The following is a 19,048-nucleotide window of genomic DNA, read 5'->3' on the forward strand; positions in this document are numbered from 1 at the left end:
AGACATTCCGTCAACAGTTACATAACAATCGTGTGTTGTTTTTACATTAGGAAGTGTTATAATTAATGGACAATGCGCCGAGACAAACAAAAGAATAAACCGAGAAACAACTGACAAGGAAAGTGGTACCAAACCTTTCTGAAATGACCAGACACTGATTATAAGAAAGATTTGCCTGACACCAAGAATAATTGATAGGATTATAAAACTAAAAAATAGAATATGTACGAACATAATTTTAATGAAAAATAACGGATTACAGACATCGCACACGAGACTTTGAATAAACATAAAATAAATTAAAAAAATTTACGTAACATATTATATTACATCTTCTTATGTCTGGCGATGATATCTGGCTATAATCAGGTAACCTACACCCTGCAGACAGCAGCCCGTAACAACTCAACGGAACGGAACTCTTACGTACCATCATTGCAATTCTTTAAATCAATTTGTTGCCTGAATTCGTCGGCTTTTGAAAAAATCAGCAATATTAAATCTAATTTTGGATATAGTAACCAGAAAATATGTCGTCTACATTAAATATTTCTAGCCCTGCCATCTTCGCCACTATTAAAGTCCGTGTGCCGACTAGGAACACAAGACAAATGTAAAATTTTTCTTCAATACATACACAAACAACTTTCAGACACACTCACAAACCAATAGGATGCATGATCTGGGCAATAAGTTTGGGGGTACTATTGATGTATTTACTGACTCCGTTTATAGAATTAAGATTTAATATATTCCAGCAAGATATATTCCAGTAAGAAGTCCAACAGAATTCAGGTCTAAACTAATAACTTACCTTTTTAAGCTGTCGTACCCTTAAATTAAATATACCATTCCTAAGAGAAAGTCCAGTTATATTCAATTTTCCAATAATGTCCTAAATTTTGCTAATAAACAATTAGATAATGTTAATTAAGTGTTAATCTCAAGTGACCTACCAGGTGAGTATTGTACTGTATATTATCTCCATAAATAGTTAAGTAATAACAAGGATCACTGTAGAAATGTATTATAAGTTTGTACAGCGCCCTTGAGGTGATTTTGCACAAAAACGGCGCTATACAAGTCATCCAATTATTATTATTATTTGTTCAATCCTACAAATTATAGTAGCGTTAGTTATGTAGTTTTAGTTAAATGTCTTATATGTAGTTTTGTTCTAGTATCTATAATATTTTATGTTACTGTTACATGTTTTACTAATATTGTTTCATATCCAGTTTATATAAAAAAAATTGTATTTCGAGTAGTTACGTAGCTAGTACGCCGCTTAAATTATGTCGCAGTAACAGATCTAACACCAACTTCTCCAAGTATCACCAGTTAAGCACCACTGTCCTAGGCTGTGAAGTGGTATGAAGCCCGGGGCTTTCTTGTCACATCGGATCAAATATTATATAATAAAATCGACCGGTTATTAGAAGAGATAGAGAAACGTATTGCCCGCAAATTGGCTGACATTTATGTGAGAGATAATCCACTAAATATTATGTCCCGAACTAAATAGACACGTGACGCAAGATAGCGAGACAAAAATGTCAATAGTTTTATGGCTTCGTGTCTAATGAACTTTTCTTTTACATAGATAATGTACGCAGATAATTGTGCAAGAACTAGAAAAAATGAGTGTAGACAGATTATTTAAAATTGAATAGGTACTAGACAGCGTTTGAATAATAGAACGGTTCAAAAATAAATAGGCACTAGACAGGCGATTGAATAATAGAGCGGTTCAAAAATGAATAGGTACTAGACAGGCGATTGAATAATAGAACGGTTCAAAAATGAATAGGTACTAGACAGGCGATTGAATAATAGAACGGTTCAAAAATGAGTACTAATTACACAGGCGATTGAATAATAGAACGGTTCAAAAATAAATAGGCACTAGACAGGCGATTGAATAATAGAGCGGTTCAAAAATGAATAGGTACTAGACAGGCGATTGAATAATAGAACGGTTCAAAAATGAATAGGTACTAGACAGGCGATTGAATAATAGAACGGTTCAAAAATGAGTACTAATTACACAGGCGATTGAATAATAGAACGGTTCAAAAATGAATACACACTTCAATGAAATAAAAACAGTATTTCCGTAAAACAATTCAGGAAATATATGTTTTTTAATTGTAAATGGTGAATGAAATACGACAAGGACGAAATTCGGCCCGATTTTTATGTCTAACATATTTAGATCAACGCAAATATTTTTAGCTCGCCACGCAATTTTCGTCATGAACTATGAAGCTTTGAAGTTTCGGTAATAAAAGGCAAAACACCATAATAAATCACCCAAGTCGGGTAGCAAAGATCACCAGTTACACTGATAATTCACAAATAAAATGTAAAAATGCTTTTTAAACGAAGAAAGCCTAAGAATGTAGTGTGCCAAAAAAAGATAATGTCCTAATTTAGACATTAAGTTGTAAATACTTCACCATACGAAAAAAGAAAACAAACAAAAAAGTAAAAATATTACTCAGATTTTAAATTAACTTTCTTAAGTTTAACCACAACGGTGCCCGTGAGAATGTTAATAATTGTGAGCTAAATAAGAAAATATTATTACTAGAAAACACGTGTAGAGTCGGCTAAACAAAAACCACCTAGACCAAGGCCAGAACACTGAATCAAGCTGGGATGCAATATATTATAATAAATAGTAGTGTCCTGGCCTTGGTTGAGGTCGTTTCGGGTAAACGTGATTGGAACAAGATCCACCACATTGCCGGCAACGGTAAATGCTGACATTTCTACTCAATACCCATTTTACGACCAAAAAAACTGCACGACATTGAAAACCAATTAAAACCATCACGCGGAAAGCTTGATTGAAATGTTCGCATCAGTAATTAAATAAACAACGAAAAAAAAAATACTTAGAAGTCAGCAGTTTGCACTGAAATATCTAAATGATGCAGTTAAAGTCATGAAAATAGGAAATTTAGCATTTTTACAGAAATGGTTGCGTAAAAGTCGTGTAAAAGTGGAAAACAATACTGAAATTACCTAATTTTACAAAAAAAAATAGCAAGAGCTTGTAAATTTTATCAGTGACCGAAAAAGGCCCATAAAAGTTCGCAAATTCGGACTACTAAATTACACTCTGCGATTTAGGTAAAGCTTACCGGAAAATCATTGGAAAAACCTAGATTTTAACCAGTTTTCGGGATTTTATTGTTTATGTTGTATGTTTCGTAAGATGGCATTTGAACTACATCCAGTATTGTTTATGAAATAACAATATCACAGAACAAGTAAAGGGCGTTTCACGTTTGAATGGCTTTGAGAAATGGCATACTTTTGTCTTCTACCAGCTTTCTATTGAATTACAGACTGAACACCAAAACTGATCACAGTTATAACTTGAAAAACATAAATTAGTTGAAAAAATATATACCTAATAACAATGATCGTATTGATATTTGTTTTGTTTGGTATGTTTGATTTGTTTGATATTTAATTGATCGTATTGATCACCAACACAGAAATTCTCAGGCGGGCTAGAGCAAAGAGAGAACTGCTTAGATTAATAAAAATCAGGAAAATTTCATATCTGGGTCATGTACTTCGAGGGGAGAAGTATCACTTGCTCCAGTTAATATTGAAAGGCAAGATAGAGGGTCGCAGAGGGCCTGGTAGGAGACAAATGTCTTGGCTGCGAAATATACGAGAGTGGACCGGCATTAGAAGTGTGGAGGAGCTATTCCGGGCAGCGCAAGACAAAGAGACATTTTCTAGAGTGATCGCCAACGTCGGGGGGACCTGATACGGCACATAAAGAAGAAGAAGTATTGATATTTAAAACATATTCTCATAATGCAATCACAATTTGTGCATTACAACAAATCATCCGTATTAAATAAATTGCAACATATATACATATGAACCTCGATGATATATTTTAAACTCGTGTGGTTGGGAAGGTATTTGGTAAACAATATGTCACTAAAGCTAGATCGTTTTGATGTTTAAAATGTTCTCACATCACAAAGCAAGCTGATTCTGATCAAATAATTTAAAAATACAATCAATAACAAACAATATGAAAACAGATCCGTGGCATAAAATTGTAATGATTTATAATAATGTTGCTTTATAACCCGTGTTATGAAGCAACATTATTATTTTATCACATCGTCTGAATTCGCTTCGCAGTGGTTTAACACACGATAAAAGGCATGAAATAGAACCGAAGAAAATTAACAAGAGTACCGACAAATAATACAAGAAGCATCATAATGAAAAAAAAATCTATGACAGTAATTTCATTCAAGTTAAAATTGAATCGCTGGGAATAGCTTGAATAGCTTATCAAGAGAAATTAATTGAATTAAACACTATTGTAACTGGAAATGAATTAAAACTTTTGGTATATGAAAAGATTTAAAAAGTTGAGCTGTAACGTAAAACCTTTCATTTCACAATTACATGGTTTTATGATAACTTTTACAATTGTAAAAGAGTTTGCAGGTTAATTAACCATCATCATATTATCGGTGAAAGATGCTGACGACATGCATTGTGCGCGCGTTTACATAATTAATAAAGGATCATGGCCTATCTCCGTTGTTTCTGTTATTTATGATTGCATATTATGTACACACTTCCGAAATTGATGTCCTTGAAAAACGTCATTGAAAAACAACCTTGGGGTCAGCAAGCGTGAGTGAAACATATTCTCAAAAGCAATGAAAAGTTATCAGGAGCACATAACATGAACAGACAACATTAATAACTTCCCTAGTCTGTTTTGTGAGATACTTCTCCCAGCTATGATATCTCATTTTGTAACATATATTATATGATTTAAAGAAAGAACACCACGCTCGAAAAATTTGAAAGAATTATATGAAACAACGTTTAGCATTATTTGAAAAACATTTAATACTTACAGATCTGGTGTGTGTACTGCCCGCGGCACTACCCTCGGAAGAGGTGCTGCCCCTCCGCTCGGGCCCCGCCCCCGCCGTCACCCCTGACGGCATCCTATCCTCCTTACCGACCACCGGCACCGGTCTGAACCATCCCCGGAGTACAGCCGGACGAGGAGAACAACTCTAAACTTTTATTCACTTTGACACACCACACACTATAATGATTCTAATAACTGGATGAAACTACCATCACAAAATTTAATAACAGGAGCACAGAATTTAACGCCGATAAATTTATAACACTATTTTCTCCTCTAGGGATATCGGATATATTTTTTTTATTTATTTTAACATATCATAACAAGGTATCAGGAGCGCAGATTTTGTATGCGGTTATTCTAGCGTTTTCGTTGTCTTTTTCTAGCCACTTTTGCGTTGTCCGATTGTATCAGAGATTCGTATGCTATTTTGAAGGATGTTGCGATGATTGTGTCACATATTCAATTGAATCTGAAACAAAGAAATAAAAATACATTAGACATGTGTTCAGTAGAAGAATATAAGTTTAACGTGTCGCTAGAGTAATTCCGCTGCATGCAAAGGTTTTTTAAAAACACATCCATTGATTTCAACTTAAATATCTAATGGAGAAAACTATTTAAATCAGGGGTTAAACATGCACAAAATAGGTTTTTAAGTTTTATAAAATCACTGCTAAACGAATCGAGATATGGCATGGAAGCGTTTCGACTATTGTCGAACTACGACCAAACCGCACGGACTATCAAAGCAGTGAAGCCAATAAAATATATGCGCTCGATGTGTAGGTAGAAACAAAGAAGATATTTTCGACACTTCCATACTGTGTTTTCGACACTTGCAAACGCGGTTTCAGACCAATACTAATAACAGTTTATGGCCCATCTCCCACATTGTAAGGTAAGTTTGGGCTAAAATAAGTTATGTAATGCCATTGCAAATAGAAGGTAACATTGATAACAGAAATCGTGTCGCAAATATAATAACTAGTTTAGTTTCTAAATTAAATAACAAGTAATTAGTCATTTTCATTTGTCATTATGTCATTAGTAAGATTACCGAAATAAGTCGTTTCTGGTTTCTAGTTTTATAATTTCACTTATAATTTTGACGTTCCAGTTTGAACTTAACCTATAACGAAAATAATAACAACACCAAAAACAAAAGAAGACACATGTTTTAAAATTAATACAACTGCGTAAAAATAGAACTGTTTCACGTTTGATAACAATAAATAAGAACTCCAAGACACCTACAAACATAAACAATTGTCATTCAATTATTGGTTCAGTATTTTATCAGTAGAACAAAAATAATTTTCAGGGCCAATGGGATTATAAGCCAATTTTGCGTGTTTTTAATTCTTCTTGACTTTATGATAGCCTTGCCGTGTCTTTCATCAGGTCTTCGAAACCTTAGCTCAAGAAGGAGGTGAAAGCAAAGCAACAATCAATGTGTCACTAGACCAGTAACAGAACATTGAAAAAAAACAGAAAAATGATAATATAATAGGTTAGGTTAGGTTTTTCTTCAATGTTTCATTTCGTCACTGTTCCGTTTCGTCACTCTTTTGTTCTGTCATGGAACCCACTAGAACAAATATCCAGATATATTTGGAACTCGTGTGGTTGGGAAGATATTTGCTAAACAATGTGTCACTAGAACAAATCTCCCGTATTAAATACATTGCAACATTGAACCACGCTGATACATTTCAAACGCATGTGGTTGGAAATATATTTCTTAACCAATGTGTCTCTAGAAAAAATATTGTGTATTAATACCTTGCAACATTAAACCATTTGAATATAGTTTACACTCGTGTGGTTGGAAAGATATTTGGTATAATTTTTCATACGTGGCATCCGGTATCTGTTCGACAGACTGTCTGTCAGCTACCGAAGTCGAACGAACTGTGATCACTTTACTTGTCTCGGTTGACCTATTCATAATGATAAGATAAAAAACCGTTAATTGATTTCGATATTATCAAATGATGATATCTTTGTTTTGCGTTAGATGAATAATAAACGTGTATTGAATATTATCGACCCGTGCCCGGCATTACCCGTTTTTTTTTAACTATCACTAGTTTTACATGAATTTTTTATGGATATATTTCCTTATCACTGAAAACGCTAATACAAACTAATAGTTTTTTTCATATTGAAACAATTTAAAAATACAGAACAATAACGCGCAATACCTTTTTTGACAGCAAAATGGCCAACTCAAAGCTACGTAACTCTATAAAATTACGTAGCTAGCAAAAAATAGTTTTCCTAGAAATTCTAGAGGAACAAAACTATTTAAATATGGTCACAAAGACGACAAAAGAAGAGGTGTCATCTGTTTTTGTTTCTCTATTTATTTATTTTCAATTGTTCGACAAGAAAACATACTGTAGAAATCTCGGGCGAAGCCGGGAAGCAAAACATGTGTATTATTTGTAAAAGACCGACATTTGTAAATAAATAAGTTGATATTTTGTAACTAAACAATTATGGAAAATTTCGTAATAATTATAATTGACGCTTTGTAATGAAATCAATAATGATGACAGTGGAAATATTCTGAATTGTGTTTGTTTATAATAATAGTATTTTAAAATATCGGCCAATCTATAATCAAGTACCTATTTATGACAGGTCAGACAATATACTAGTACCGGTAAGATGTTCTACGTAGGCGTACGTCAACCTCTCGTTAGGACTAGTATATTTAAAACTATTACAAAAACAATGATTGCTCGATGGTTTCACCGCAATTCAATTATTTATAAGTCAATTAGTTAATTTATCGAAGATTTAATCAGGTACTCTAAGTTAAAACTAATTCGTGATACGTACAAGACATGCTGTCTACACCAACGTGACCTTTAAATCTATTTAAATTATATTAGTCGTAAGAATATGCTCTCAGTATCACCCTGGCGAATGAAGAGGGGAGAGTAGGGGTGAAATATGTTGGCGACATCTTTGTGCGCGCGGTTTTATACTAATATTGGTTCATGGCCCATCTTCCTTTTTAATTATGAAAGGGCAGCACAGCTTTCAAAAATCTATGAATAAATAATGGATTTTAGCAGTTCCGACTCTCAAGTTTTCAAGGTTAAATAAGGGATTTTTAAAAAACAAAAAGTAGGTTACCGCGACCCCCACGGAGAGATATATTTTCTTTCATAATAATAATAATATTTGGATGATTTGTATAGCGCTGTTTTGTATGCAAAATCACCTCAAGGGCGCTGTACAAATATATAATACATTTCTATAATGATCTATGTTATTACTAGCTATATATGTAGATAATATATAGTACCATACTTACCTGGTAGGTCACTTGAGATTAACACTTAATTAACATTAACTAATTGTTTATTAGCGAAATTTATATACAGGATTTAGGACGTTATTGTAAAATTGGATATAATTGGACTTTCTCTCAGGAATGGTATGTAATGGTAATGTATTTAATTGACAGCTTAACTGGTATAACAGCTTATGGCAAAGATTAATGCTAAATCACTATTTTGATTATTCTTTATAGCGAATTGGTGTACATTATGAATACCAAAAAATCTGCTTTCTCGAGTAGAAGATAATAATAAATAAAATACTCAATAAAAAATAAACTACTAAACAATATATTTTTTTCAATTTAAATGTATGAACTCGTGAAGGCAACAACTTTAAAAAAAATACAGTATTATAGCTAAGATTATCTGTGACAGTTTCACTTGATTAACTATGTTGCTTTCTTATAATTTTATTTACAAAATAAATAAAAACCTGTTTGTGCTTGAAATCGAACGTTTCTAAACTCCGTTTGTCAAGCGATTTTAATGCTTATTCCTACAATATAAGGTTTACCAAGAATATACACATTTTTGGCTTGTAGCTTCCTATTAATGTGAAATATGATGCAATTTATTTTATTTATTTATTTATTTATTTATTTATCAAAAGAAAGTACATATTACATAATGGATTATTACTCCTGTTTACTGTTTAGGGTGGGAACCTACGTTATGAATCACAAATCACACCTATGACCTCCAGATCATAAGTGGAATATTAATTAGAATATTTATACGAGTCCAACAATTCAAATGACCACCATATTAAAATTATTATTGTACGCCAGTTTAAAATAACGAAACCCATTTGCAGCGTTCATGTTCAGTCACCTCTGCGGTCCAGCCCGAGCTGTATTTCGATTATTAATGAAAGAATCGTGATAGAAACATTAGCAAACTAGAAATTGCTTCCGCTACTAAGCCCCTAACGACCCGCCTACAAAATGTACGACACAAGACAACTCCTACCAGGATATTGGGAATTCATTCTCAGTAACGGGAATTCACCAGATTAACTTTAATTATTGCAGCATTACTATACATAGAAACAAGGTTCAAGATTTTCATTGGTCGATGAACCTGGTGTTTTTTTTAACCCTTCAAGATAATTTGTTCGCTTTTGGGAACAGTTCATATAGGTCTCATAGAAATCTGATCTAAACGGTGTTAAAAATGTACACCTCTATGAAACCAAAATTTCCAACCGCAATTTGAGAAAAAATTATGAATTTTTTAATTATTATTTTTTGTATTTTGCTCTGCTTGCCTCTGCGATGAAAAGGCGTGACGCTATGTTAGGTTAGGTTTAAAACAGTTATGTTGTCACGTACGGCCTTTTGGTTCGAAACAATCACAGTGATGCCAAGTGGAAACATTATGAGGTGCACGAAGAAAACTTACTGATATTAAAAACAGGTCAAATTATTCGTTTTCCTATATTATTTATGAGTAATATTTTATCAGGAAGTTGGCAAGCTGTCACATTTTTAACAGAATCATTTTTCTCCGTGTGATGTTAGTATGATCATAAAATGCCTTTTTAGCGAACAAACTCCTGCTAACCGCGTCGTATGTGCATTACAATAAGCTGTTTTGTTTTCCTCCGTGTAATTACACTGTGTTGACATCGTTTCGAGCGAGACTAGCCAGACTAAGGTTGAGTTGTTTCACAGAAAATTTATTTTATAAATATTTACAACTGTTAAAAAGAATGTGACCTTACTGGGGTACCCCGATCTAAGGTCAAATTGTAGAATTGGTTATTTGTGTGAATTGTAAATGTGGTCAAGTTTCTTTGTAAATTATTTTTTTAAGTAAGTAAGTAAGCGTGCCAAAATATAACGAGAGGAAAATTATAAGGTAAAATAATAGAAGAAAAAACACATGGCGTTAATCAAAATACTGTTTTTATATTTTTTCTTCCCGTGTCCATAATATATATCTTAATATTTCTTCAAATGATAACATTGTAACATTGTAATCAAAGGCCGATCAGCGCCATTTTGTTTTTGTTTTTTTACATTTGAAGGGACGCCATTCTTGGTGTTTCAGTATTCTATCAAATTGCGATCAGCATAAAGAACAGCTGTCGTGTAGTTATGCTTGTCATTACAAGCTGAAACATGTCACAAAACAAAATGGCGTTGATTGGCCGTTTGATGACAATGTTATATTTGAATTTCAATAAATAAAAACATCAAATTGCGTAGTCAACATAAGAAAAAACATATTTTGATAATCATAAAAGTTTGTATGTGGTGAGAAGCGTCTAGATTTAAATCAACTAACTAGGCTACTCGTATGACATATTATATTGTGTTCCTATAGTATATCAGGCGAAACGTTAATAAACCGATCGAAAACATAAGTGCAAAGTTGTTTAAAACAAATTGTCATAGATGTGGGAAGAGTAAGATTCTAGACTCGCAATAACCATCTCGCAAACAACACGATCAGAATAGAATGCAGGCTTATGGACTCCTGGCGGTCGACTATGATTGCATTATTAAAACCAGCATGCTTACAGCTTCCACGAATCTCCTCGCGTATTTAGGATGAATGGGCCGTGAAGATGAAACTACTGCTATAAATATTTACAGTTGAAGCGTGAACCGCAGCGGGCACAGAATAACAGACCCTGGACCGAATTTGTCCGTTTCGCGACGCATTAAAAACTGCAATAACCAAGAATTATGACCCTTTTAGCCATTTCAACAAACGGCTTCTGGAAAGTCCAAGTTTTTATAAATAAAATAACAAGCCTTCAGCGTGAAATGCCGTGCTATATTGCGTTCGTAAGACACAATTTATGAGAGGGCGAAGCTAAATAAATAGGAAATAAATCTGATTTGTTTACAGATTCAGCATTTTAACTAACAATAAGACAAGCGATACCGTGAGAGAAATAGAGCATGAATTTTGATCGCATAATCAAACGATCTATAATCCTTCATATGGTGTGTATGCGTTGTATTGTGAAAATATTGTTTTTGCGTGACCTTCATGGGAAACAAAAGCGATTAATTTCAGTTATAAACGCAGTAGTTCTTTTGCATTATGTACAAATTCCCAGTTCCCATAAATCTCTCTCGCAATTTCAAACAATGCCACCGCAGTTGAGTGTACGCGCTTGTTTAAATGTGCAACCTTCCGGCTACCTTGAGGCCGGAACAACAAAAAGAATTTAAGACCGGAGCTTTTGCGAATTCTTGAGCTTTGGTATTCGGGTAGGTGCTTCCGCCGCCCGGGCGTAAAACATAAATGCAGACAAAACAAAACTGCAAGCTTTGGTATTTCGGTAAGAAAACAAACATATTCCTTTTAGCAAGCATGGAAATCGTCCATAAAGTTCGCAATTGATCATGCGGTTATAAGGAATTCCTGGCAGCGAGTTGATGAGAGGAAAGGGAAATATTTATACAAGGATGTCTTAAAAACATGCCCGTTGAAAATACGATTGGTAGTTCTTGGTGAGGTGTTGATTTGATGTGAAGCATGCTTGAATTCCTCGCTCGTTTGTTATTACTCGAGTCTATATGCTTGTGTTACTTCTCGACTGGCGACGAAGTCAAAACATCAACATTATTTGGTTCAACTTGAGACGCAGAAAGGTTTGATTTTTTAAAGATTTGATTGTGGTCAAATGGAAGAAAAGGAAAAGAGGTTCATATGACATATAATGCGAATAATCTAGAAATTCAATTTGGCATTGAGAGTTTTTCCATCACAAACGACTGTATTTTTTACTAACAATGAAAGTGTTTTGTCCTATTTGGTGTAGTAGCTTATTACCGTATTAGTAAAGGTCACCAGACAAAATAACAAGCTAGGTTAGTTTAGGCGAAGTTAGGTATGTTTCATGAGTTTTTTAAGATTTTATTTAATGAACGACCTTAGGGCTTTTACAGACATAAGGGGAAAGGAAATTTGATGCGAGGGGGTCAAAACAATTAACGGAGCGCCTTTATTATGCAGCTGTCATCTGTCAAAGTGACAGATCTCATACAAGGAAATGATATTCCGCGGCAGTTCCTCATTTTATCTGACCCCCTCTCCTGAGTAAGATTATAGCGTAGTATGTCACCCCAACATATAATACGTATATGCCACGTTCAAATTATGCTCGCATAATATAGCGTAATGTGTCTAAGGCTTAATACACGTGGAAAACATACAGAAATAAAATATCAGTACAATAAATACTTACAAACGTAATACAGAAACATATCCGTCACATTAAAAACTAATTATTTATATGAATAGTGAGGTAATATGGTTGTCACAGTGGAAAAGATGGTGGATTCCAGTAGATTTAACAGGGATACGGATACTTTTAACACTTCTAACATTTGACGGCAGTCTACACGGAGAACAATTAGTATTACTGTCCTTATTAAAATCCAGTCAATCTTTTAGAAAATCCCTATACAACGGAACACTTGTTTATGCACCTGCATTTGCCCTGATAATAATATATGATGAGATTCTTAATGAATTAGCAATATTTTATATCAGTAAGTTTTCTCCGTGTATGAAGTTATTCTTGAATTAAAAAGTATAAAGTAGCGGTAGTTTTAGATTAGATAGACATTAATGTCTTGTAGCAGATATAAATTACAGGTTGGGTCAAACAATAGTAAATAAAATAAATTTCAGTTTACTGCAAAACTGACTTTTAATGTTGGTATTAGATTTCAGGCTGCGTGCTTCACTGTAGCTATACGAAACAGAGTGCGTGATATCGGGTCGACGCACGACGACAATGGATCGTGGGACAGCGAATGGCAGCCGCAGACCGCACAATGGACAGCCCTGATCGGCGCCCGACAGGTGGAGAACGACCTTAATCTCAAAATGAGATGTGCTTGGCGAAAACGAAGGGTCCGCGGCCCAAATATATCATATTTAACTATCAATTTTTAAGAAATCTTCGTATGAATGAACACTGTTAGTGAAATTGAAAATTCACGAAATCTGTTAACAAAAAATACAAATATCCAATATACAGGGTTTTCCAATAAGAGGTGTTATTTTGAATAGCCCGCTATTTCGGTAGATGTTACTTTTGAAGCTGTCATTTTTTGACATTTGACAAGTAGAAACTAAGCCATTAATAAAAATGGAACGATACACGCTTCAACAACGCATTGAAATTATTAAAATTCATTTGAGTGAATCAAATGCAAATCATCTTGAGTGATGAGGCCCATTTCCACCTCGGTGGTTTCGTCAACAAGCAAAATTGTCGCATCTGGGGCTCGGAAAACCCAAGAGTTATTGTTGAAAAGCCTCTCTATCCTCAACGTGTGACTGTTTGGTGCGGTTTATGGTCCGGCGGAGTCATTGGACCTTACTTTTTCGAAAATGAGGCTGGAGCAACAGTTACGGTGAATGGATTGCGCTATAGAGAGATGATTAATATTTTTTATGGCCGGAATTGGATGGTATTGATCTGGACAACGTTTACTTTCAACAAGACGGCGCTACGTGCCACACAAGCAACGAAACCATTGATCTTTTACGATTGAATATCAAAATAACACCTCTTATCGGAAAACCCTGTATAATGTAGAATTATTAATTAAATAAAACAAATAAATATTTTTCAGATTATAGATATCGGTGATTAAAACCATAATTGTATTTGTATGCCTTTCTTTAATAATTGAGTCATACGGACATAACTCTATTATTTGGTGACCGGATAAATCATCAAAATGATAATTCATCACATCTTTAAAAAGTTATATAAAGTCATGGAAAGTGGCGAAACAAAACATTCATTAACTGGGTTATGTAGGTTAGGTTAGGTTAGGTTTAAAAATTATTTTTTTTGATCGTTTCTAATGACTATATATATTTTTAAAGGTGTGTTGAATTGTCACTGTGTTGAGTTATCATGGAACCGTATTACTCATATTCATATTGCGTATGTACAGGCGTAATTCGTGTAAATATTTTTAAGCTTAGTTTCCAAAAAGTGTTTCTTCATAAAATAATCAAATTAACGCCATCTATGAACGCCTAGATTATAACGTAAACGTTTACCCTTATTAATAACCTTCAAATTTTTAAAGACATCATTCTGAGCGGAAAACGTTGCTTGGGTAATGCTGGAGAACTTAGCTGGAATAGGATTGATTCTGGCACCTGGATGGGAATCCAACGCATTTGTGCAGCCGGCTACTAACCAGTGCATCAGCTAATAGTCTCTTTTAATTTAGACACATGTCATAATAATGTGTTTCATTTAAATGAAAATTATATCCACCTGCGTCGAGAATATATGTACGCTGTACGTTATGAACCACGCACGCACAACATAGCCCTATTGTTCATATTTATAATACGACCTTTACACAATGCGATCTCATGGCGTATGACGAAGATGAATACCACATCCATCAGATATATTATTTTATTATGCACACGTGTACTACATCTGATCGTGTCAGTTCACCGGATTGCTAAGACAGCCGATGCAAAAAATCAACCAGTAAAAAACAAACAAAAAAAATTGACTGAGGATTGAACCTTCCTCCCCGGGGACTGAATTTAACCGCGATAACAACTGAGCCAAATCGCGATTGGGTAGAACCGACATTTATTTAGCATATTTCCTTCTGTAATGTCATTCACTTTCTGCCAGAGTGTCAACTCAATTGGATATCGGCAAATGGGTTAATTTCCACTTCTAAGATTTGCATTCATTCGTTCAAGAAAACATATTCTAAATTCAAATAGACGTATTTAAAAAAAATGTGTTTATATGTAGAACTTTTAAAAATGAAATTTCATCAGAGGGAGGCCACTGTTTAGTGAAATTTTGATAAACTCTGCGAAAAGCCCGGGCAACGCCGGGGACTTCAGTTAATTAGAAATTAAAACATGGATGTTCATGTTCTTCAGTTAATTAGAAATTAAAAATGTCATGTTCTTCAGTTAATTAGAAATTAAAAATGTTCCGTTGGCAAGGATTTCTTCACTAGGGTAACCGGTAAAACAGAACAGAACATTGACAATATAAAACATGATAAAAATAATGGTTGGGTTGGGTTGGGTTGGGTTGGGTTGGGTTAGGTTAAATTAGGATAGGTTAGGTTTGATTTTTTGTGTGAACTTTTTTCTTACTTCGCTTCAACATTCTGTTTAATCATGGAACCGGACACAAGTGCATAATTATGTTTTTATTAGACCGTTAGATATACACGGTGTCCAGAAATTCGCAGTACAAGCGGACAACTGGTGAATCTACATCACATTTGGAGTAGATTTAGAAGTATATATGTTTTTGATTTGAGCTTTCGTTTCCGAGTAAATCGAGTCCGATCGAGTTCTCTATGCGATGTGGATTCACCAGTTTCCCGCTTGTACTACAAGTATCCGGACAACTTGTATAATATATTAAATATGTAGTATTGCACATTATTTATCTAATGTAATTGTATCTGTCACGTTTCTAAGATAATTGGCTACGTGCTCTCTCGTTTGATAGGTCGAAGTGAAATCATCTTACATCTCACTTGAGATTGGATGAGTGTACGTACAGACTGGAATGCAGAGTGGTGTAAGCAAACCTCCCATTACTCGATACCTTCGTGCGAATGTGCTGCCATTGCGTATACCTCTTTTAATTGAAATGGAATATTGATTCGTTGGAAGTTATCAGATTGTGTCATAACCTACCGGGTGTTCAGAGTTTTACTGATTTATTGACTTCATCGACTGAGCAAGAGTGGATGAGTTGTTTTTTTTGTTATGTGGATACCACACAAGAGTCTCAGCTGCCGATTCTGTGGGACTATGGCATCCCTAATTTGGACATTGGCAGGGGAAAGAGCTAAGAAAGGGATTCATTTAAAAGTACTTCACTATTCAATCTGGTCACTAAACTGAGATAATTTTGTGCCAGACTTAGTTTCTCAATGGTGGTCTTTCTATGTATAGCTAAGGAAAGCGAAGGCAACAGTGGTAGGATTATTGACGTCTCTTTCTGTTGCATGCGTCATTTGAACGTAGGCAAGTTGAAAGTGATCAGTATCAGGTATCAGTAAAAGATATCTCAGTATCGCCCTGGGATAAGACCACCATTCAGAATTGAAACGCCGCACAGTGGGCTGAAAATCGCCTTTCATAGACGTAGAGACTTGAATTTTCAAGGGTATTTTTTTTGGCTAGAAATGGATTCTGCTGATCATTACTATGCTATAAAATTTCGTACGAAGCAATTGCGTGTACAAATGAAGGAGTTATCATTTTTTTAAGAAAAAATTGTATGGCACTGACATTAAAAATGAGGCTATCTCTGGAATCACAAGGTTGGCCATTCTATCCTTACGCACAGATATGCTACTATTTTTTTGACATACTTCGTATTGTGGCGCAACTTGCGATTTTTTTTTTTAAATCCTCAAGTTGAAAAAAAAACTTTTTTTATGTTGATGATTCATTTTAAGCATTAATTGCTTCGTACGATTGCTTTTATAGCATAGTAATGATCAGCAGAATCCATTTCTATCAAATAAAAATAACCTTGAAAATTCAAGTCTCTATGTCTATGAAAGGCGATTTTCAGCCCACTGTGCGCCGTTAAAAAGCCAGCCTGGTGAAAAGATCTAAATAGCAAGGTACTTCCCCACCTTCCTCATCCCATCTCGTTCCCCTAATCACTACCTTCAGCCTCAGATTGGGGATCCCAGAGTCTCACTAGCCCCAGACTCTTGTGCGGTATTTGAATAAAAAATGGTACGAAAAATAACTCAGTAATCAGAAATCTTAAATTTTAAGAAATTCTAAGAAACAACGAACAGAAATTACCTACTCATAAAATCTCTGTTAGCCTCCTGGTTAATTGATACATCAATGAACAAAATTATGAATACGTATTCGCATTTGGAAACACCTTCCAGTACAGGTGTGTTATGACTAAACTGATCAATAGGAACTCGATAGAAATATTACAAGTTTCCCACGCTCCTAAAGAGTTTCTCTGCATTTCCAACTGATATCGTATTATGTGATTCGTTGCTTTACTTATTTTTTAATATAATAATTATAATACTTGGCTAATTTATACAACACAGTTTTAGTGGAAATTTCATGTGCTCTTTACAAAGCAAGAAAAAGCGAAAAACAACTGAAATTGTGTGAATTGTCATCATTCGGTCCAAAAATAGCAAAATGGTTATGAGATTTAGGCAGGACAGAACAACAACAGACAAAAATTATTATAATATGTAATCTGATAATTTATTACCGGTGCTTAGATGTATCTTCGCTTTTAATTATTTTTCTTTCTAATCCCCTTAGATACATGTGTTACTTTGGTATATAAATTAATATATGCAATATACCTGTAGGCAGACTGATGGAACTTAAGCGCAAGCCAAATACTAAGTTTGGTGAATTTGGCGCTTTCGAAGAATCTTGGCCAAAGGCTTGGAATAAACTCCCCCCGGAACTTAAGATCCATAACAAGTCCAACTGAATTCAGGTCTAAACTAAAAACTTATCTTTTTAAGCTGTCCTACCCTTAAATTAAATATACAATACCGGAGAGAAAGTCCAATTATATCCAATTTTACAATTATGTCATATATCCTGTGCCTAAATTTTGCTAATAAACAATTAGTTAATGTTAATTAAGTGTTAATCTTAAGTGACCTACCAGGTAAGTATTGTTCTGTATATTATCTCCATACATGGTTAGTAAAAACATAGATCGTTGTATAAATTTATCATACGTTTGTACAGCGCCCTTGAGGTGATTTTGCACAAAAAACGGCGCTATACAAATCATCCAAATATTAATATTATTATATAAGTATTTTTATTTTACAATTTTATATAACTTGTGAAAAAACAAAAATGAATGCCATGATTAGTTTCTTAGAATAGGCACTGCCTATTTAGAAACTAATGTTGATTGGGCCATAATGTATTCATGCCTTTATTACAGCTTATCCTCGACATACGTTGTACTTGTCATTTTATTACATGTCTTTGTGCACATATCCAATGTCCTGTTACATTATTTGGCTTAATATGTTACTTAAAAACTTAAAAGTTTTCTGTATCAAATGTACATTTCTTCAATGAATTAACTATATGTATCGCTGCCATAGTTGACACGCACACAGTAGGTAGGTACTAACACAGTTGCAATGCTTCCACGTGTGCGTGCTGAAAACTAAAAAAAACTATTAATTCTTAAGATAAGTGAATTAAATTAAAAAGTACTTTGATGTGGAATAATTTTAAGATAAGGCTACACTATGTAAAGTTATTATTTTTGTATTAATCTTTATACAGGGTGTATCGGCACTAACCCGACAAACTTTAACCAGCTATTCCTTAGCACATTTGGAGTAAAAAATGTTATGGGCACTTTGCTGTCCGGTAGCATTTTTTTTTCAATTAAAAACAAAAAAAATTAAAATTTCCACACCACATCACTGTCATTCGCATTGCGTTTCGTGTTCAACAGCTGTTATAAGCAAGTATGTCAAAAACCGTCTTCGCTCTTTCGCACACACTAAATAATAATAGTTAAAAATGAGACGAATGGTGCCGTGCTATTTCGCTGTGCTTGTAAAAGTGCGCCAATATAGGTACACACGTGCATTATTCAACGGAATTCGAATAAAATATTTGCCAGATGTGTTTTCAAATTTTGACAAAGGATAAAACAGTGGTGACATGTGGTGAAAATATGAATAATAAATTTTTTATTAAAAAAAAACGTTACCGGACA

The 19,048-nt window shown here is 34.2% G+C and overlaps 1 protein-coding gene across 4 annotated transcripts in view; it reads right to left on the minus strand.

The window, feature by feature from the left end:
• smash (smallish) overlaps nt 1-19,048 on the minus strand; it is a 332,173-nt gene that overhangs the window by 58,903 nt on the left and 254,222 nt on the right. For all 4 annotated transcript variants that reach the window (XM_089640403.1, XM_089640402.1, XM_089640404.1 and 1 more), the window contains exon 6: nt 4,917-5,408. In XM_089640403.1, coding sequence (XP_089496529.1) covers nt 4,917-5,009 — 93 coding nt within the window. In that variant the 5' untranslated portion in view covers nt 5,010-5,408. The remainder of the gene's footprint in view (nt 1-4,916; nt 5,409-19,048) is intronic.

Source organism: Hesperophylax consimilis, chromosome 15, assembly GCF_061612785.1.
Source record: "Hesperophylax consimilis isolate HC1 chromosome 15, BYU_Hcon_1.0, whole genome shotgun sequence".
NCBI classification, from domain to species: Eukaryota; Metazoa; Arthropoda; class Insecta; order Trichoptera; family Limnephilidae; genus Hesperophylax; species Hesperophylax consimilis.